Source organism: Aegilops tauschii, chromosome 3, assembly GCF_002575655.3.
Source record: "Aegilops tauschii subsp. strangulata cultivar AL8/78 chromosome 3, Aet v6.0, whole genome shotgun sequence".
NCBI classification, from domain to species: Eukaryota; Viridiplantae; Streptophyta; class Magnoliopsida; order Poales; family Poaceae; genus Aegilops; species Aegilops tauschii.
Genome location: NC_053037.3, coordinates 340592206 through 340613761, shown reverse-complemented (window position 1 = coordinate 340613761; position 21556 = coordinate 340592206). Strand labels below are relative to the sequence as shown.

The window sequence follows — 21556 nt, the reverse complement described above, 5'->3', positions numbered from 1 at the left end:
GGGGGAGGAACGCCGCCGTGAAGCCATGCTACGGGCGGCAAGATATTAGCAGGTGCTACGACGGTACCACTGTCGCAGCGTCCGCTCCAAGGACGCTCGAGGTGGGTGACCTCGTCCTATGGCGGGTGCTCTCCAGGGAAGGGCTGCATAAGCTCTCACCCATGTGGGAGGGCCCGTTTAGGGTTGCCCACGTCTCCAGGCCTGGCGCTGCGCGCCTGGAGACGCAGGACGGGGTACCCGTCCAGAACGCCTGGAACATCCAGCACCTCCGGAAGTTCTTCCATGAAGAAAGGCCCAACGCCTGTGAAGAAGGCCCCGTGCCCGTGAAGGTCTCCGCTCGTGACACTCTCACGTAATAATGAATGGGGCTGTACACGCCCCGGAGTCTCAGGAGTGCCGCCCTCGGGCCTCTGGGGCTTCCTCCCACGTCCTAGTGGCAGCACTTAGCTCCGCGCTGGTGAGAAGACAAGAAGACTAGACTAGGTGCCGGACGCGGCTTTTCATTTGCTTTCCGTAGTTGGCTTGCCCCTCTTTAATCAAAATTTTCTTTCTGGTGTTACTTGCTGATCTTGTTCCATCAACTTCTGCCTCTGTTTCTGCCTTCCGTCCTTTGTTTGACCTGTACCCTCTCTCGCGTCCCTCGCGAGGGGGCTGGCAGGTGCCCTCGTGCCCTCATGAGCGTCTTGTCTGTTTTTCACGAGGCACCCTTGTTCGAGCCACAAGCTGGCGCACCTCTCCCAATCCGTGCCCCTCGGATACCGCGATATGAGGCGCTGGGCCGTGGCCAGAGACGCCTGCGACCAGGGCTCGGGTCTCCTAAAAATTTTTGCAGTTCCTCCTCGCCAGGTACTGAGAAACGCGTGCCTCGTGAGGCGGAAACTACTTCAAGCGTGTCAAGCTAAGTTATTCCTATGTGCCTATATAAAACATCGATATTGCGACACGGCACGGAAACGATAAACACAACATAACAATTTGGAAATCATAGTTTGTTGCACGCCCCCACAGGGCCCCATACTTGTCTCTCTCCATGCAGGAAGGAAACAAAGAATAAAACAAAGGCGGCGCGTGCCCCTCCAGCAGCTCGCGAGGACGGACCCATAGCACTCCCCCGAGCTCAGTCGGACCCTTCCTCGCGCTTCACTGGGGCGCGGCGGCGAGACGACCCGCTGCCACCTTCGAAGTGAGCGCGGCGGCTGGTCGTAGCCGCCGCTGCTGGAGCTGTCGCTGGAGGGAGAACCGTCGTAGCTGGGCGCGAGATCGTCCTCACCCTCATCCCGACCATCGCCAAGGCCAAGCACCTCGTCGCCGTCGTTGTCCTCGGGGCAGCACCCGACGCGGCGGCCATCTTCTCCGAACACCCTCACGTAGAGGGTCACGTTGTCGTCGTACTTAAAGTGGAGGGTGCACCGCCTGCCCAGGCCACGCGCGCGGGCAAACGTTTGCCAGCCGCGGGCCAGGGCAGCATTGCCCGCGACGGAAGCCTCGACCGCGACCAAGGAAGCTTTGCTACAGCAGTCGTCCGCCTGCAGCCAGAGCCCGCCTGGACCTGCGGCCGGCAGCTCGTCGGCGAAGAAGCACGGGAGCTGAAGCCAGTTGCCGGCAGGGTTGTCCGACCACACCACGAACTCTGGCAGCACCTCCGCCGAGTGAATGCACGGCCGAGGAGGCCGTGCGACCATGGCGTGCCTCCCCTCATCAACGGGGCTGCCACGATCTGGGCAAGCCCCACCACGAGAAGAGGCACCACCGCGGCGGTAAGGAACCGCGGCGGGGGTCGCGGCGTGCCTACGGGGACGGCCGCGCCCACGCTTGGGTGGCGGGGAGTCGGGCCCCTCTTGACGAGCCTTCCCCTTCTCCGCGGCCGAGAACCTCTTCGTAGGCACCATGGGGGTCGCTGCTAGCAATGGAGCAAGGGAGAAGAAGCGAGCGGAGCAGGAAGAGATGGGCGACGGGGGCTCTGCCCCCCCCCCCCATTTATAGCAGGAGGAGGCCAACCGTCGACCTCCACGATCGCAGGTAATGATAAGCCTTTTTGCATGCAGCAGGGACTCATCAAGTCGGGCAGTTGCTGAGGCAGCATGGGGAAGTGGAGACGTCCACGTCCAATCAATCGCCACGCGTCGACCAAGGCCGTAGGCTGTTGGGGCCCGCGGCGCTCTGCACTTGCCCTTTGGCTTCGCCTCGAAGCCAAGTCCGAGCGCGCCTTGGGGCCGGGGGCTACTGTCGGCGTTCTGGGAACGGGGGTCCCCAGACTTGCCTGCCTGCGGCCCACGGCGTGGCTCCACTCGCGGCCCAGTACGGTCCGTCTTCACCAACAAACACTCAAGACCCTTGCGAGGGGCCAAGCCTCGCGAGGCGGACGACGCAAGACCTCCTCGGGAGCGGCCTCACCAGGCTAGCTCGGGAGGGGCGGAGAGATCAATGCAAGGCGAACCTCGCGAGGTTCCAATGACGCAAGCCATGACGACCAAGGCCAGGCGGGCGACACCGTGCACAGTGTCCTCGTTTCCTCTTTGGTGCTAAGGAGGCAAGCGCAGGCGAGGAGTACCGAGGCATCATGCAAAGGTTTCCATATCGGTGCAACAATACCAAGGCCAGCAGGACGGCAGGACGGAGGTCACCATGGAGCCCAAGACAGCGTCACCACCAGAGCCTTTGGTAGGCGAAGACCACCTTTAGTCAGGATAGCTTGTACTAGATGTCCCCCTTCGAATTTGGCCGTTGTTGGCTCCCTTCCCGCTCAATATTTGGGGAGGGGACCAGGGCCTCTATAAATAGGACTAGCCACCACAGTGGAAAGGGAGATTCTGATCATCCTCACCCACACAAGTTCACCTAGCACAAGAACACCTCTTCTCAGGAGGCTGTTCTTCCCCTTGTATTGTTCATCCTTAGCCCAAGAGGCAATCCACCACACCACACTGGAGTACGGTATTACACCACAACGGTGGCCCAAACCAGTATAAATCTCGTGTCTCTTGTGTTGCGAGTTCGTCGAGCTAGGCCTTGAGATCGCGGTGAGGTTGAGGGCGTGATTAGGTAGGGGGAAATCTTCATGCGCACCCCAGTGTTCGAACCTCAAGGGTTTTGCCGGAACCCGAAATCCGACAGAAGCCGTCCAGGTCCATGCCGACCTGATCACGCATGAAGGCCGCCTAATCGGGATCATAGCCAGCGGCCGGCGTGAACGCCCCGCGACCGTCCTGGCTTTGTGTCTCGTCGGGATCGTAGCCAGCGGCCGACGCACCGCCCTCGAAGATGAGGTTCTGCATGTAGTCCTCGTCGTCGGCGGCCGGCATTCCGTTGAATAGGTTGCGGTCATCCGGGAGCACGCCATCCGGCATCTGCCGCATGCTTTTCCTCGCGCCTCCGGATGACGAGCCACCGGCCACCAGTGTGGTGTTGAGGTCGATGGGCGCGGGCGTGGAAGGCGCCACCACGCTCACGTCGGGCGAGCACTCCCCGGGGAGGCGGGAGGTCTGCGGGTACACGTGGAAGCCGGGCATCGGGGTGCAAGCCGACGCGCGGGGAGAGACGGGCAGCACCATCCGAGGGAACGCCGATGAGCCGGCGCTAGCCGCGGCGACGGCGGCGTTGACGAGGTCGTGCTGGCTAGGGTTTAACCCTAGCATATAGAGCGCCTCCCTCGTTCCCGCCGCGACGCGGGCGTTAGTGACATCCTGCTGCGCGGCGGCGGCGGCAGCCGCGATGGCTTCATCCCTCGTGTCCGCGGAGTGCCTCCAGCCCTTCCTCTTGGCCGACTCCATTGCCCGTTGTTCGGGCGTCAGCGCCTTCTTTGGCTTGGGTGCGGAGGCGGTCTTCCGTGGGGCACGAGGCTTGCCTTTACCGGAGGGGCCGGTCGTCATGCCAGACGAGGCGAGGGAGGCGAGGCCGGCGGCGGCGTCGAGGTCGAGGTCGTCGTCCATGGCGGGTGTGGGGCGGGAGCGCGCGGGCAGGAGGGTTTTTGGGCGAAATGGAGGGAAATGGTGGTGGCTGCCACCGGCCGGCGGGCCCGGGGAGAGGAGTAGGCGCGCGTGCACGTCCATCTCGTGTCCGCGTCGACGCAAATCCGGCTCAAAATTGGGCCGGGAATGGATCGCCATGCGGACGCCAAGCGGACGCGCGTTCATTTGGGTCGGTGTGTTGGGCCGCCTTTTGTGTCCGCGTCGACCCAAGCGGACGCCAGCGGACAAAATGGGTCGCCCCACTAGAGTTGCTCTAATAGGCCAGCCGGTTTTCTTAATTTGTTAAATAATTTAATGTTGGTTACGTGCCTACACTGATCATGGGGTGAAGATAGAATTCATGTTCTCCTCTTCATTTTATTTTATCACTTAATACATGTCGTTTTGTTGCTTATTTCGGTAAAATACAGACATAAATGATCACGGGCGTGGCGTGCGCTGCGCTTCTCCGCGCTAGTCACATACTATTCAGATAAGCCAATCGTGCGCGATCTCACATAGTCCTTCTATTTACACACGCCTCAAAATTTATAGAGCGCACACAATTTAACATAGGATGTGTTATAAATGCATCTACAGCCGGACATCTTAAACTTGTCTCAAACGCCCAGGCGGGCGGTCATTTGACGGTCAAAAAAAAAGACCTAGACGGTCTTCTTAAACGGGCCTCGAATGACCAGGCTAACCGGCACCCCTCATATTCAGCCTAAATTTAAGCGGATAGGGGGCCTCGGGCGCGTCCGCCACGTCAGACCGACGATGGGTCCCACAGGAAATCGCGCGAAAACCCGGCGGTAGGACGGACGTCTCCTCCGTCGCCGCGTGGCGCCGCTCCAGCGGGCCGCGTAGTGCCCTAGCCAGAATATTTAAGCCAACCGATGGCACCGAAACCCTACCAATCCACATTCCCCCCTCCCGTTCGCCGCCGCCGCCACTTTCCCCTCGCCGTCCGCCACTTTTTGGTAGTAGCTATGCTCCCACGCCGCCAGTCAACTAATCTAATGCTTGAGCGCTGGCTGCAACACCTTGAGCAGGACCTGGCAAGGCACGAAGCCCAGATAGCCACGGTCCTACCTCTTAATGTGGTAGATCCGGAGGAGGAGGAGGAGCACAAGGACAGGGAGGAGGAGGAGGTGGTGGTGGAGGAGGGGAGGACGTGGGGGACACTGGGCCGTGGATCTACAGGCGAAGCAGCAGACGATCCTTGATTTCCTCCTATGGGAATCGGCGGCGGAGGCCAAACGGCGTCGTCTGCAGGAGGCGGAGATGGAGCGGACGTCGACGAGATGCGTGCGGCTATGGATGAGGAGCCGGAGCCCTCCTACGCGCCCATCTACCCGGCGCCCGGCATGAACGTCGTAGACATCTCCAACGACAAAACTTAGTTTAGACTACATGTAAAAACTTTTGCATGATTTGTATGAAACTAGGAGATAAAATATGAGGTATTTGGATGGATACCTAAGCTACATGTAAAACCATAGACCAGCCCTAGACTGCACGAGGCGTACAATAAGCGCAACTGCGTACGTAGTATGCTACGCGTGATCTTTAGTGATCTTGACCTGAAGCCCGCCACCATGGCGCTCCTCCACGGTGTAGCCCGCGTACGTGCCCAACAGCCGGTCCCAGATCACGAAGAAGGGCTGCGAGAAGTTGCGCCGGCCGCCGCCGAGCTGGTGGTGCACGTCGTGGTACGCCGTGTTGTTGTCACGGAAGACGGCGTGGAGCGGGTTCCACGGCACCAGCACCCCGCAGTGGTCGTCTATCCCCTTCACGGTGGCGAACATGAAGAAGGCCGCGGCGGCGCGCGGGCCCATCCCGGAGGCCAGGAAGGCGGCCGCGCCCGACAGCGTCTCCGTGAGCACGCCGTCCACCGGGTGGTTGTACTGCGCCGCGAACGCGTATGGCGCGACGACGCGGTGGTGCCACGAGTGGAACCGCCGGTACATGTACCGGCTCGAGTGCATCACCCGGTGCATGAAGTACTGCCACGCGTCCAGCACCACCATGGCCACGGCGAACCTCGCGGCCGTGTCCAGGAACGACGCCGCCGCCGTCGACGGCTGGACCCGCCCACCGGACTTGACGTCGATGCCGCCGTCTTGCTCACCCCCTGTCAGCTGAATATACAAGAACATCTATTAGTAATACGTATAGTTCTACAAGAACAGATTAATACGTATTCGGCGAGTAGTAATCGTGACTAGACTACTCTACGAGAGTTCCGTACGCAGGCGGAATGCACAAGCTCGTAAATGAGCGGCTGGTTCAGCCCATGCATGTTTGTGTCGGACCTGTCGGTCGGCGAGGAATGCTGAACAGGCCGCGTGTGCATGCATGCATCACAAAGTGGACGGGACTTGACACGGGTGGCTGCCAATATGGCATTCGCTGCAGTTGATTCTTCATCTCCAGCATTTTGTATGAGCGCGTGTCAGGGGAGCGAGCTACTTACCACAGTGGAGTAGTGCGAACCGCTTTTATTTTTGGTGTGGAATTTTGTGCGGTTTTTAACGCACTGAACTTCGGGATATACACCGGTAGAGCACGAGATAGTACTCCCTCCTTCATGTAGTAGATCTCCCCGAAGGAAGAAATAATTGAGAAAGTTGTATACATCTCTGGAAAATGCTCAACTCACTAGTACTCCCTCCTTCACGTAAAATAGACCACCTCAATTTTTTCTGAAGTGTTAATACCAGATAACTATTGACAGATTCATCATGGAAAATGTATTCATAGTCCATTTTATTTTTTGTATAAATTTGGTGAAACTTCAAGACAAAACTTTGAGAATCTATTTTGTGGGGAGGCGGGCTCTTGTCTCTTAGCATTACTTGCACTTCGGAATAAGAAACCATGCACCTACAAGAAGTACATGCCTTCATTTTACCTTCCTTTTCGTTGGAAAAATTAAAGAGGTACCTTCATTTGAAATGATGTTAACTATACTTATTAGTGTAAGATTTTTCCGAAGACGGGAGACCACATACACACACGGAACATGTCGATGATACTTCTCTTTTAAAAAATTAAGGGTTTGGTGGTTTTCTTTTCTTGAGTGACCAAATCATGTAAAACAAGAAGACGAAGACATGAATTCAAGGTGATATGCAAATATATATACATACAGTCTAAGCGTGTGTGTGCAATGCAGCTCAGACGCACTCGAGACTAACCTTGAGCACAGCAAGTGAGATGGCAGCCTGGATGGCCTGCTGCAGGAGCACGCCCTTGACCACGTCCTTCTTGGACGCCATGTTCTTGGTCTCCTCGTCCCTCCTCGAGTGAAGCCTGTACTTGGCCAGGGCCTTGCTGCTCCCCAGCACCTCGTACATCCCGGAGTAGAGCCAGTACACGGCCACCGGCGCAAGCGTCACCAAGAGCTCCTCGCCGCCGATGGCTATGAACCCCATGGCAAAGCGCGTCCGTACGTACCACGCGACCCACAGCTAGCCTGGCTCTGTTTATACCGCCCGCTAGCCGGTCTGTGTAGCTTGCAGCCTGGCCTACGTGCGTCGTGCTAGCTTGCTAGTGCGAGTGTGCGACAGTAGTGAGAGATATCGGACTCGCCTTGCTCGCCAGGTTTATATAGGCGACCGAGGGTGCTCAAGGAGAAGGATGACCTCCGCGCGACACCAAGGGGACAGAGACGTGAGAAAATAGCTCGAGGAAAGGGACAGCCGTATGCTGAACGACGTTGGTGTCTCGGTCAGAAATGAAACCCTTCACGTCTAGGATCCGGATCTTCTGATCATCTGTTGACGCGCCTTGACCTGTTCTATATATGGTGGCGAAGCCCTGGGAGCGCAACAAGAAATTGTCCACTTAACAAGGCGCAGGTCGATAACTCCAAGACTCGGCCAAGCTTAATTTGATTGCTGTTGCCGTTTCCTTGTCTCGCGCTTTTTCTCATGTTAAAGCCAACTGGCTTTTACCGTGTTGTCGTTTCTAGCAAAGCTGTGGGCTATTTCGGCATTAGTCCATTTGGAAAATGGAAATGTACAGACGCCAAGAGTGGCCAAGTCGTTTGTCAATGCAAAAGCGCAAATAATATATGCGGAGAACCATATATTTGCATATGGCCACTGTTGGAATTTGCTAGTGTGCCTTTGGCTCAAAGCCGAACTAAAATTCTGAAATGCACACATATGAATGGTGTGAGTGAGACTAAAGTTTAGTCTCATTCCAAAAGTTAAGTGAGACTTGCATTTCTTTATAAAGTAAGCTCTTCTATCACTTGTATGACATTGAGAAGAGGAGACCTACACACGCGTTCTTCCTCCTCGCTCGCCTCGCCACGCCTCGGTACTACGAGCCGCGCCGCGCCGCGGGTTGCGGGATTGAGCCGAGGACAGAGCTATACACATTGTCCATATTTTTGCTACTCGGGAAAATAAACGAATCATTAATTAATAATTAACGGACGCGTTAATTACTGAATCGTTTTCGATTCTTTTGGATCGCGACTCGGACGTCGGGTTTACTCCCACGACCTACCCGGCCCGCACGATATAGTCAGTCAGACGTCTACCCTAGCCGCCGCCGCATCGTATGGTTTCGCACCACCGTTCCAGATCATTGCGCCGCCACGCAAGTCTTCTCCATCCCTCCTTTCGGCGTGCACCGAGAGAAGGGAGAGCAGGCCTCCGGAACCCCGCCTCTCGTGATCCTGTACGGGAGGGGGCGATCAGGTTTTTGGGGAGCGCACTCGCGCGACTGCTGGCAGCTAGGACTTCTCCGACGACGACTTCTTCCCCGACCTCGGCAACCTCTTCCTCAACGACATGGGCGACAACCTCAACGTCAACGGTGCTGCTGCTCCCGTTGCACCGTATGTGATTCTGTCCTTCCTGCTCGAGATTGTGGTAGAATTCATGTTTCTAGTATGTGCCCTAGATTCGATCTGTTCATCTACTATGCTAGTCCACATGATTAGTTTAATCTCTGTTATTGCCGTCATGACTTACTCTGTGTTTATTCGGATTAAATCTTCTAGTAATTTGCTCATATACTCAACAATCCAAAAACCTGATTATAGACAATTTGCTCCAAGTGGTTTTGTTGCGCATATGAAGCCGCCTACTACTTAAGAGCGTGCAATATAAGAGGTGGCGCACGAGAGCAGTTTACTGGTTCCAGACCATGTACTGCTATGATGCCACCAAGGGCAAGCCTGAGGGCAATCTTGAACCTGCACACACTACAAGAAATATGTCAACTTGTGACCTTCTGTCAGTGACCCTGGAAGAATTAGTCATAAATTTATGACCATTTTAGACCAATTGGTCAAAAGCTGTTCGGGGGCTCTAAACCCTAACCCATAACGACCATTCTGGTCAGAAAGGTCATAATTTCATTAGAGGAAATGGTCGTAAAGAAGACAGCCCTGGTTCGTGCCTCATTTCTAGCAAATTACGACCAATATGAATGGTTGTTACACTTGAGTTTTAATGCAGTTGTATGATTAGGCGGCCACCTCAATAGTCTCGCCTATGTGGAGTGCTTAGTTGTCATTTTCGCTTACATGAGTATATTCAACGAGAGCTCGTTTACAGGAGGGACCCACTTGACACGCGGGACCGAGCCCTAAATTTGTTAGTAAAAAAGATGCGCGAGGGGGGACTCGAACCCATGACCTCGCGCTGTTTAACTTGTTCGCTACCACTGGGCTAGAGAGGGATTGCTGCCCATCTAGCGGAATGGCTCTGTATATTATATAAAACAGCGGCTGTCTCTTGCCAAATCTAGGTCATTGACAAGTGGGACCTATTCCCAGGATCGGACAGAGCCAACACTTAGCCAATAATTTCTAGGTCTTCCGACCAGGTGGCGGCGGGCTGCGGGCAGGGGCGTGGGCAGGAACGGCCTCGCCGTAGTTGACCTCACCCACGGCCTCGCCGCAGGTGACCTCGCCCACAGCCTCGCCGCTCGCCTTGTCCACGACAGGAAATCGGCGGGGGCGGGGCCGGCAGCGGAAGCAACCGGCGGGGGTGGAGGCGGGGCTGGCTGCCGGAGCGACCAGCAGGGGCGTGGGCTACCTGCGGTGGTGGGGGTGGGCGTAGGAACGACGCCCACGCAAGGAGAGGCTCGCCGAGCATGGGGGACTCGCCGCCGCCGCAAGCAGACCTCGCCCACGTATGCACTCCTCTCCTCCCCCCTCTCCTCTCCGTTGATGTCATTGATTTGATGTAGATCTGTTAGGAGAATCTGACACACACTTAGACATAACCCATAACTCTTAATTTGTCTGAGCTGATCATAGGAATGTAGAGAACTTTGGACTGTCCAGAACTTTGAACTTTGCTCCTAAACTGAATTTGTCTGATCTGAATTTGTGAGCATTGGGCAATGTAACTATTTTTGTGGATGTCATAATGTGTGTGTGTGTGTGTGTGTGTGTGTTGTTGTATGAATAATGAATCTGCACCTCTGAAGTTCTAGCCTCAGGTTTATGTAGGTTTGATGTAAACTTGGAAAATATGAAGGGAGTTGATGTAGATTTGATGTTACACCTCTGAAATTTTAGCCCAAATCTGTTAAAGAACATCAATATTGATGTAGACTTGATGGAAACTAGGAAAAATCTCATTGATGTAGATTTGATGCAATCTTGGAAATGTCATTCATGTAAATTTACAGTGCTGTTATTATTGGTGGTTTAACCACAATAGTTCTTTGTTGCAGCATATGTTGTTATTGTTGGTGGTTTAACCACAATAGTTCTTTGTAAACCACCTCTGTTTTTTTGTGAACCAGCAAGTTTTTGTTAGCTTTTCTTTTCTCCCATGTGAAATCTGTAATTCCTGTGAACTGCTTTTTATTGCTCCCATGTGAAATCAGTAAACCATGTGAACTGGACTAAAGTAGTGAGAAATTGGAAATAGTTGAATGTTGTGGTTAGGCAGTTAGCATATAAAGTTGGGTGCCATTACTGCCATCCATTTTCATTAATTAATGTTGGTGCACTTAGATTGCTTTCCTAAGTTGCAACACTTTGTTGACTTTGGCAGATGGATAGAAGCTGGGTTAGAAAAGGAGTTAGAAAGTTTTCGAAAGAACATATGAAAGGAGTTGATGATTTCATGGCATTTGTTCGGGCAAATTTTGCCAAAGATGCTCACATTCTTTGCCCATGCTGCGAATGCCTCAACCGTTCAAGAATGGCTCAAGGAAGAGTGGAAGATCATCTGCTTCTTAATGGGATTTCCAACACATATGATAGATGGATATATCATGGAGAACCTTTAGACGGACAACCTCAACATTTTGAAGCTGATACACAGGCCCCTCATATGATGGGTGGTGGTGATGCTGGCTTTGATTTCATGGAAAAGGTTTTGCGAGATAATGCTGGTTTGGAGGAAGAGGATGGGCATGAAGATGATAGGATTCCTGACCTATTGAAGGATCTGTACGATGCTGAAGATCGTGCTGATGGAGAGAAGTCGTTGTTTGCTGAGGTGTTAGAGGAGGCCAAGCGCGCAGCTCATGAAGGGGGTAAATTTTCAAGATTTACCTTCACCGTGAAGTTACTCCACATCAAGTCTTTCTACCGGATTAGTAATGCTGCATTCAACGCAATACTCCGCCTTTTGAGCTTGCAATTCCCTGATAGCTGTGTTCCCAGATCTTATGATGAAGCATTGAGCATAATCCGCAGGCTGGGGCTAGGTTATGTTTCAATACATGTGTGCCCAAATAACTGTGTCTTGTTTCGGAAGGATTTAGCAAAGCATGACAACTGTCCAAAATGCAATGCCTCTAGGTGGAAAGATGCTCATGGGAAGAAGTCAATACCAGAGAAGGTACTGAGGCACTTTCCGTTGATACCAAGGCTGCAACGGATGTTTATCTTGAAGAAATCATCGCTGGAGGTACAATGACACAAGCTGAAGCGGCAACCTGTGGACAATGAGCTGAGCCATCCAGCGGACGGAGAGGCATGAAAAGAGTTTGACAGTATACATTTAGATTTTGCTGCAGATCCAAGGAACATAAAACTTGGCATTGCCACAGATGGCTTTAATCCGTATGGGAACATGAGCACGTCTTATAGCATGTGGCCAGTTTTTGTGGTGCCGTACAACCTGCCACCATGGGCATGCATGGATCAGTCCAACTTCATGATGTCGTTGCTTATCCCGGGTCCAGAGTCTCCAGGAAAGGATTTTGATGTCTTTATGGAGCCCCTCGTAGAAGAACTGCTCCAGCTCTGGACTGGTGTACCTACATACGATGCCTTGAGTCCGGAAGAAAAGTTCAATCTACGTGCTGCAATCATATGGTCCATCCATGATTTCCCGGTGTTGCACACTCTGTCTGGGAGGATCACAGCAGGTTATAAGGCCTGTGTGCATTGTGACAAAGACCCTTGCTCAAAGAGAATAAGGAGCAAGATCTGCTATATTGGGCACCGCCGCTTTCTTCCCCGAAACCATCGCTGGCGAAGAAGCAAATATTTTAATGGTGAGAATGAAACCCGTGACAAGCCACCTGAATTCACTAAAGAAGAGCTAGAGCAGCAACTTGAAAAGGTGAAAGATGTGAGACCAGGAAAGCTTGTGAAGAAAAGAAAGCATGAGGAAGGTCAATGTTGGGACCGGAGGTCTTGTTTGTGGGACCTGCCATACTGGGCTGATATGAAATTAAGGCATAATCTCGATGTAATGCACATTGAGAAAAACATATGCGAGAATCTGCTAGGGACATTTCTGAACATTGAAGGGAAGACAAAGGACACAGTTAGTTCTAGGCTTGATTTGGAGGACATGGGCATAAGAGAAGATTTGCATCTACAGCACAATGAAGATGAAGATTCATTTGAAATGCCACGAGCATGGTATACAATGAGTAAAGAACAAAAGCTTGCATTCTGTGAATTCCTAAGAGCGGTGAAATTTCCAGATGGTTATGCTGCTAACCTAGCAAAGTGTGTTACTTCTGATGGATTCAAGCTTTCAGTACTGAAAACACATGATTGTCACATCCTCCTCCAAAGGATTTTACCGGTGGGCCTCCGAGGAATCATGGACAAGGATATATATGAAGCGGTTGCTCAGCTGGGAAATTTCTTTAGAGAACTGTGCTGCAAAACACTCAAGTTAACTGTCCTGGAAAGACTTGAAAAAGAAATCCCAATTATTCTTTGCAAGCTCGAGAAGATTTCCCCTCCAGCTTTCTTCACCGTGATGGTCCATTTGGCGGTGCACTTACCAAAAGAGGCAATGCTTAGAGGCCCTGTGCAATACGGTTGGATGTACCCAATCAAAAGAAGGCTGCTTACTTGTAAGCGTTATGTACGAAACACGGCAAGACCTGAAGGTTCTATTGCTGAAGCATATGTCGTTGACGAGTGCTTGACTTTTTGCTCTAGATACTTTGGCGATGTGGAAACAAGATGGAACCGGCCGGGCAGAAATAGAGAGCGGTCTGATTCGCAAAGTGGTGATGTCTCTATTTTCAACCATGGTGTGAACTTTCTTGGAGCCTCACAATACTTGGAGGCTGGTGATGAGTATGATAAGATGGTTTGGTATGTGCTCAGCAATTGCACCGAGGTTCTACCATATATCGAGTACGTTATATCTTGTGCACTCATTATATTTTTTGCTTGGGTTGGCACCAGCCTAATGCTTTAATTCACATGTTTTGTTTGCATTGCAGGAAATGCAAGGAAGAGTTAAATTAGGAAGAAAGCAAGATCAATGTTGATAAAAGGGTTGCCAAGGGGTTTGCTAATTGGTTTAAGAATCATGTGAGATCTTTAGCCACATGTTTGATGTTTGATGTGTTATTCACCAATTGTTAAATACCATTGTTTGCTAAATGGTTTATTTGTGCAGATTGGAAAGTTGCATGAGGAGAAGAAGGTCAGTGATGATCTATTTGCTTTGGCCTGCTTACCGGATAAGCGAGTGAGAGTGTATTTAGCATGCATTGCTGACGGTGTCCGGTACCACACCATTGACCGCGAGGAAAAAAGGAAGACACAGAATAGTGGAACCGTCACTGAGGGGTCACATGACCGTGAGATCATTGACTTCTATGGTCAGTTGAGAAGCATCGTAGAGTTGCAATACAACTCTAGTGGAGGCATCCATCGCTCGGTTGTCTTATTTTGCTCTAACTGGTTTGAGCTTGGTAGCAAGAAGAAGAGAGACTCTTTTGTCAAATATGATGGCCACTTCAAAAGCATCAACACTGCAAGGTGCTGGTATAAGAGTGATCCCTTTATTCTAACAACACAAGCAACAATGGTGTTTTATCTGCCAGACACTCTTTTGCACGGAAAACGGTGAGTTGTGCAAAACTTTGAGCAGACACTTGTGGAGTGTGACTGAAACTGAAGTGGAAAAGGGCCCCGGTGATGGTGGACTAACATACCAAGATGATGACTCTACGGAAGTTCCGTTGCAAGCTGATGATGACTCTATGGAAGTTCCAGTGCAAAGCAGAGTGCGAAGGGACCGGGAACGTGTGATCATTGATGCTGCAACAGTTGAAGGCATCAAGAAAAGAAGAAAGGTGGTAGCGATGGACATGAGAGCGAGGATGAGGAAAACCGGACTGATCATACTATGCTGCAATATTGTAGTGATGATGAGGAAAACATGAGTGGGCATAGATTTCCTTGTTTTTGTATCGATGACGATGAGTAGCGAAGGTAAATTTGGTCTCCTTGGTGAGCTAATGCTATTACTACATGTTCCTGATGTAGTTTTTGTACTACAATTTTCTCCAAGTAGCAAAATGCATGTTCCTGGTTGTAGTGATGGAGAGGCAGATGATGGTTGATCATGATGTTTCAGGGAAAATCATGTAGTTTTGGTGATCATGATGGCTCTAGTGATGGAGAAGCAAAATGCATAGTTGCTCTAGTGATGTAGTTTTGGTGCCATTTTCTTAGTTTTGGTCAGAACTGTTGGTTGTGATGATCCTGAAGTTGTAATGCAAAATGATGTTGTAATGATCCTGAAGTTTTTTTGAACTGAATTGAGATGTTGGTGCAAAATAGTGATGTTGTTTTTGGTTGTGATGATGAAGATGTTGCTTTAACTAAATTTTGGTGCAAAATGATGATGTCTGGATATTTTGGACTGATCATATAGTTTTCAGAGTTGTTTTGGTCAGAACTGAAGATGTTGCTTTAACTGAATTTTGCTTCAACTGAAAATGGGCACGCTCCATTTCACTGTGAGCAAAAAAATATGCGTGAGCGGGGACTCGAACCCACGACCGTGCGCTCATTCCACTGGGTTTCTACCAGTGGGCTAGGAAGAGGCTACTGGTCTTCTTCTCTATGCCATCTCTTTTAAAATCATCAAACTAGTCAGGTATCAAACGCACACCTCGCTGACAAGTGGGCCACTCGACCCACTCGCTGACAAGTGGGCCATTTTGCTACTCTACCCAAGCTACCAAAAAATATGCGTGCGGCCAAAAAATATGCGCGAGCGGGGGCTCGAACCCACGACCTGGCGCTTATTTCGCCGTGTTTCTACCACTGGGCTAGGAAGAGGCTGTTGGTTTTGTAATCTATGCCCACCCTTTTCAATATACCAAACCAGTCACGTAGCAAACACAGAACTCGCTGACAAGTGGACCCACTCTTTTCCACTCGACCCGCTCCTCCTCTCCATTCTCCACACGACCCACTCCTCCTATTCGCCGCATCCCCTTCTCCTCCATCGACGGCGACGGCCTCCCACCACCGCCGACTCCTTCCTCTCTCTCCTAAGGTATGAATCCTTCCTTTCTCTCTCTCCTTCCTCTTAACTTAGTTTTCTGCTACTGGTTAGATTAGGGTTCTTGCCGCCGCCTAGATTGGATTAGATTAGATAGGGATTGGATTAGATTAGGGTTTGATTTGGTTAGGGTTTGATTAGGACTGCATTAGATTAGATTAGGGTTGGATTAGATTAGGGTTTGATTAGTGGGAATTGATTTAGTTAAGGATTATGGTTCAAATTATGGATATGAATCCGCTGACTCCTTCCTCTGTTCAAATTTGATACTCCCTCTAATCCATCTTAATTGTCACTGGTTTAGTACAACTTTGTACTAAACTTTTCTGATATGGGATATTTGATACATTTTTTAGTACGAGATGGAGTAGCTAATTGGTGTTTCTGATCTTAATTTTGGGCGCCTAGCTTGGTTTCCATGTAGTACTGTCCTAGTGGAGTGTAGGTTTGACTTGCCATGAGGAATTTTTGTTATTTTTGGTTGGGGTTAGATGCACTAGGTTGTGTTTAATTAAAGTATCAGGAAAGCTCAGTGACAGATTTGATGATGAAATCAACCTTGTTTGCCTCAATGTAGCTTGCAAGGCAATGCCTAATGCTGGCCTTCCTCTTTGGATTGTGCATTAATACCTTTTCTGCCATTTATAGTAGATTTATAGATATGTTCAGATATGTTTATGCCAATGTTTAGATATGGGTGGGTTTAGATAGGGATATTTTCTGTCATTTATGCCAATGTTCAGATATGTTCATTTATAGATATGGAACAATGTCCATTTATAGTAGATATGGTTCTAGCCGTGTTCTGGTCCATTTATAGTAGATTTTAGTGCTGTTGCTGTTGGTGGTCACCTGATGATGTTGCTGTTGTTATTCTTGTTGTGGTTACCTGATGGGTGATGTTGATGTTGATGGGTGCTGTTGATGTTGTTATTCTTGTTGCTGATGATGATTGCCCCTTTGCCAAGATATAGTAGGAGCAAATTGAGGCCATTGCCATTTATAGTAGTATTCCAAATTGAGGCCCTGGCAAACACATGTAGTAAATATTCTACTTTTTTGAAGTGCTTGTTTCCTATTTATGTCCAGTCCTTTATGGTAACTTATTGTTTAATTACAATGCTGCTTTTCAGAGAAGTGAGATGGCTGGCTTGGAAGGTTTCGAGTTCTTCGAGATCGTAATTGAGAAATCTTGCAGTAGGCAGGTATATTTATCATCTCTCATCTCTTTATCATCACTCTGCTGTCTAGTGCTTGATTGGCACAATTAACCACTACTTGACCCTCGCTGCAGAGGCTGCCTGACAAGTTTGCGAAGATGCTCGCCGGCCGTGAGCCCCACAAAGTGAAGCTGCGGGAGGCCGGCAGCGGGCTTCGCAGGCTGTGGGACGTGTTGGTGGTGTTCGATGGCGAAGGCCACATGCACCTAGGGCCCGGCTGGGATCATTTCGCCCGCGCCCATGAGCTACAGCTCGGGCACTTCCTTGTCTTCCGCTACGATGGCGACGCCATGTTCACCGTGAAGATGTTCGGCAACACCATGTGCCGCATGTACTACCAGCACAACGACGATGCTAGTAAGCTCTCTGCCTCTCTTCTTCCTGTCCTTTTGGCTTCCTCTACCAGCACGGCGACAACACCATGTTCACACTTTGTTGCATTTGGCTAGGCAATGGGAGCAGCAGCGGGGATGACGAGGAGCAGAGCGGGGATGACGAGGAGCAGCCTATACTGGCTGACGAAGACCCTGCTATGGTGGTGGCGGATGACGACCTTGCTATGATGGTGGCCGACGACGACCCTGCTATGGTGGTGGCGGACGACGACCTTGCTATGGTGGCTGACGATGACCTCGCGATTGTGGTGCCTAATGATGACCTCGCAATGGTGGTGCCTGACAATGACCTCATGATGGTGGTGGCGCCTGCAATCCCACAGCTTGGCGACATGACCATGCCAATTGTGGTTGAGGAGTACATCCGCGTCGGGATTCGCCACTCTGAGCGCATCAGGTTGATGAAGGAGAAGAAGGAGGAGTGAAGATGTTAAGAAATGAAGTGGCAATGTTAAGCATGTTAGGTTTAAGCTTGTTAGTGTAATCTGAACATGTCAATGTTAAGTATGTCAGGTTTAATTTTGTGCATGCTCATGGATGCTGTATGACAGTGTCATCTAAACATGTCAGTTTCTTAATTATGAATATTCAGTTTGGTAATTGATGGGAATTAAATTTTTTTATGCATGCTCAAGGATGAAAGATAAAATTATGGGTTTTTGTGCATGCTCATGTATGAAACAATATAAGTTTCATTTTCTGAATGCTAAAAACATGACTCAAACCCTAGCCACTGACGGCCGTCGCGACGAAATCGGCCGGTTTTTGAAAACACCATAAAAACTTCAAAAAAAATCAAAAAAATGGGAGACCTCCGTGTCACATCATCAAATGTGGCCTACCAACTAGCAAAAATACTAAACTTGCAATACCGATGTTTTTTTTTGAAAAAGTGTTCTCAAAAACAACCTACCATGAACGAAGATTCATGGCTTTCAAGTGTAACTAGCAATGATATGGCCGCATTCGTTGAATAGTTTGTGACAATATGCCCAAATTTGGCGCATGCCTCCGTCTTGTGATGGCAAACAATGTTGCCAAAATAGGTTCCAACTTGTTTCACAAAAAAACCGTTTTTCATTTTTTGAATGCTAAAAACATGTGTTTTCGTGAAACGGCTACAAGGAGGGTCACCCCAAACGGCGCCATTCCATGTCTATCTCAAAGTAGACCCTATTTTACGGACGGTCGCCAAAAATCATGCTTTTCTGACCCTTGTAGCTACTCCCGGCCATTCAGACAACCTTCGGCCGATTCAGCTGGAACCGGCTGGAATTTGAACCGCGGGTCCTCCATAGCTTGCCCGTTATTTTCGCTAAAAATCCTTTTTAGCTTCACAGGTAGGCATTTCATCACATAATCGACAACAGATTGGCATGACTCAAACCCTAGCCACGGACGGCCGTCGCGACGAAATCGGCCGCGTTTTGAAAACACCGCAAAAAATTCAAAAAAAATCAAAAAAATGGGAGACCTCCGCGTCACATCATCAAATGTGGCCTACCAACTAGCAAAAATACTAAACTTGCAATACCGATGTTTTTTTGAAAAAGTGTTCTAAAAAACAACCTACCATGAACGAAGATTCATGGCTTTCAAGCCTAACTAGCAATGATATGGCCGCATTCGTTGAATAGTTTGTGATAATATGCCCAAATTTAGCGCATGCCTCCGTCTTGTGATGGCAAACAATGTTGCCAAAGCTAGGTTCCAACTTGTTTAAAAAAAAACCATTTTTCATTTTTTGAATGCTAAAAACATGCGTTTTTCGTGAAGCGGCTACAAGGAGGGTCACCCCAAACGGCGCCATTCCATGTCTATCTCAAAGTAGACCCTATTTTACGGACGGTCGCCAAAAATCATGCTTTTCCGACCCTCGTAGCTACTCCCGGCCATTCAGACAACCTTCGGCCGATTCAGCTGGAACCGGCTGGAATTTGAACTGCGGGTCCTCCATAGCTTGCCCGTTATTTTCGCCAAAAATCCTTTTTAGCTTCACAGGTAGGCATTTCATCACAGAATCAACAACAGATTGGCACGACTCAAACCCTAGCCACGGACGGCCGCCGCGACGAAATCGGCCGCGTTTTGAAAACACCGTAAAAAATAAAAAAAATAAAAAATGGGAAACCCACGCACCACATCATCAAATGTGGCCTACCAACTAGCAAAAATACTAAACTTGCAATACCGATGTTTTCTTGAGCTATTCGGTATGATTTTAACCATGATTTCTACAAAGTTTACAAAAAACCCCTCATTTTTTCTGCCCCCAAACCCAAAAGAATTTCCCTCCCACAACAAAATTTTCCCTCCACCAAAATTTCCCTCTCCCAAAATTTCCCTCCACTGCCTTTCCCACTACCAGGTGGGACCCAACACTCCCTCTCCCACTAACACGCTGGATCCCCTCTCCTCCCCTCCCAAAATTTCCCCATTCCCCTCCCCTCTCCCCGACGAACACTAGCTTCTCCCAACCCGCGCCGCCCCGCCGCCCGTCCTCTGCTCCGCCCCTCCATTCCCCACCTCCCAGCCCCGACGAATCCCCCCTCCCCTCTCCCCACCCCTAGCCCCGCCCCTCCTTTGCTTCGCCCCGCACCTCCCCGCCCCGACGAACTCTGCTCCGCGCCGCCCCTCCCTACTCCACGCCGCCCCGCTCCCACTCCCTCCCCTCCTCCGTGCCGCCCCGCCACATCACTGCGCCGCCCCGTCGTGCCGCGCTGCGCCGCCCTCCATCGACGGCGGCTACATCGACTACATCAACGACGACGGCGACTACATCGACGACGACCACTGCTGCATCATCAACATCATCTCCCCCTAGGTACTTCTCCCCTTGATCCATCTCCCCTCCTCTGGTGGATCCACCTCCCCTCTGGTCGATCCATCTCCCCTCTGGTAGATCCCCCTCATGGGTTAGGATATTCTAGGGTTAGGATCTCCTGGTGGTTCGGTAGGTCCTTGTTCTTGGGGTTAGGGTTCATGTTTATTGTTGCGTGGGGATGATCTCCCTCTGGTTCATGGGGTTAGGGTTCATGGGGTCAGGGTTAGGGTTCATGGGTTTCATGGGGTTAGGGATAGGACCTCCCGGTGGTTCGTTCGATCCACTTCATGGTTTAGGGTTCATGTTGGAGAGGAAGTGCATGATTTTAGGGGATGGGGATGGATGAGGAAGTGGATGATTTTAGGGTATGAGGAAGTGGATGATGTCTGGTTCATGGTGCTTGTATTAGTACTTGCTTGTGTATGGTTCAATTACTCAGCTAGCATAGATGATGAATTAGGTTTCCGACAGCACTACTTGCTTGTATCAGTAGCACTTGGAAAAGAAGCTACTTGCTTGCTTGTTTGTATCAACAGTACTTGCTTGTTTGTTGCCCTTCAATTTCCTTCCTTGCTTGCTTGTTACTGTCAGTAGCACTATGCTTGTTTCTATCAGTAGCACTTTCCATGCTTGCTTGCTTGCTTGTATTAGTAGCACTTATGCACTTTGCTTGCTTGCAACTAGGGTTAGTATGAACATGTACTTGATTTCTTGTAGCACTTTGCTATCAGTAGCACTACTGGGGTTTGTAGCAGTGTTCTTCTTTCATGATATGTGCATGAAGCTTGTGTTCTTCTTTCCAGTGAACACGAGAATGCTTAGTACTTATTGTGGTATTGGAATTCCTGGTGTGTTAAGGTAGTATGACTAGTTTTAATATATACTAGATTGGAGCTAGATAATTTTGGGTGCTGTAATATACAAGGTTGATTCTAATTGTCGAAATGTCTTAACTTGTGTCATCTAGTCTGTAGCCATTTTTTGTGTGTAGAGGCAGCATAATCAATAGTTGAGTATAGTTTTTTCATCTGCTTTTGTACTGTTGCAAGTATAGTTGTTTCATGCTTTACCAGTGGCAACATCTAGTTGTTTCGAAGGTCCTCATGATATACTCGTCTAGCTTGCTGTCAGACTGTCTAAGCATGTGTACATGACACCAATTCACTAGTTCATGTTGCTTGCTTGCTAGCATACATGTTGCTTGCTAGCATACATGCTTAATTAGGGTTTCCATCAGCAGTACTTTCTTGTATCAGTAGCACTTGGAGAAGAAGCTACTTGCTTGCTTATTAATTAGGGTTTGTATCAATAGTACTTGCTTGCTTCTCTTCATTTTCCTTCATTGCTTGCTTGTTTCTATTAGTAGCACTTTGCTTGCTTGTTTCTATCAGTAGCACTT

General features: G+C 50.0%; 2 protein-coding genes and 1 pseudogene across 2 annotated transcripts; 2 read left to right on the top strand and 1 right to left on the bottom strand.

Annotated features, from left to right (window-relative positions):
• Nucleotides 1-5338: 5338 nt before the first annotated feature.
• On the bottom strand, nucleotides 5339-7752 carry LOC109770401 (sphinganine C4-monooxygenase 1-like). Its single transcript, XM_040402531.3, has 2 exons — nucleotides 7151-7752; nucleotides 5339-6091 (listed from the first exon to the last, which is right to left on the bottom strand). The coding sequence occupies exons 1-2, from the start codon at nucleotides 7385-7387 to the stop codon at nucleotides 5507-5509; spliced, it is 822 nt and encodes a 273-aa protein (XP_040258465.1). The 5' UTR covers nucleotides 7388-7752; the 3' UTR covers nucleotides 5339-5506.
• A 3232-nt stretch (nucleotides 7753-10984) lies between these two features.
• LOC141042936 (uncharacterized) lies at nucleotides 10985-13662 on the top strand (annotated as a pseudogene).
• A 1919-nt stretch (nucleotides 13663-15581) lies between these two features.
• Nucleotides 15582-17933, top strand: LOC120975818 (uncharacterized). The gene is made up of 4 exons (XM_040402530.3): nucleotides 15582-15712; nucleotides 16852-16923; nucleotides 17013-17295; nucleotides 17388-17933. The coding sequence occupies exons 2-4, from the start codon at nucleotides 16861-16863 to the stop codon at nucleotides 17756-17758; spliced, it is 717 nt and encodes a 238-aa protein (XP_040258464.1). The 5' UTR covers nucleotides 15582-15712; nucleotides 16852-16860; the 3' UTR covers nucleotides 17759-17933.
• Nucleotides 17934-21556: the final 3623 nt, after the last annotated feature.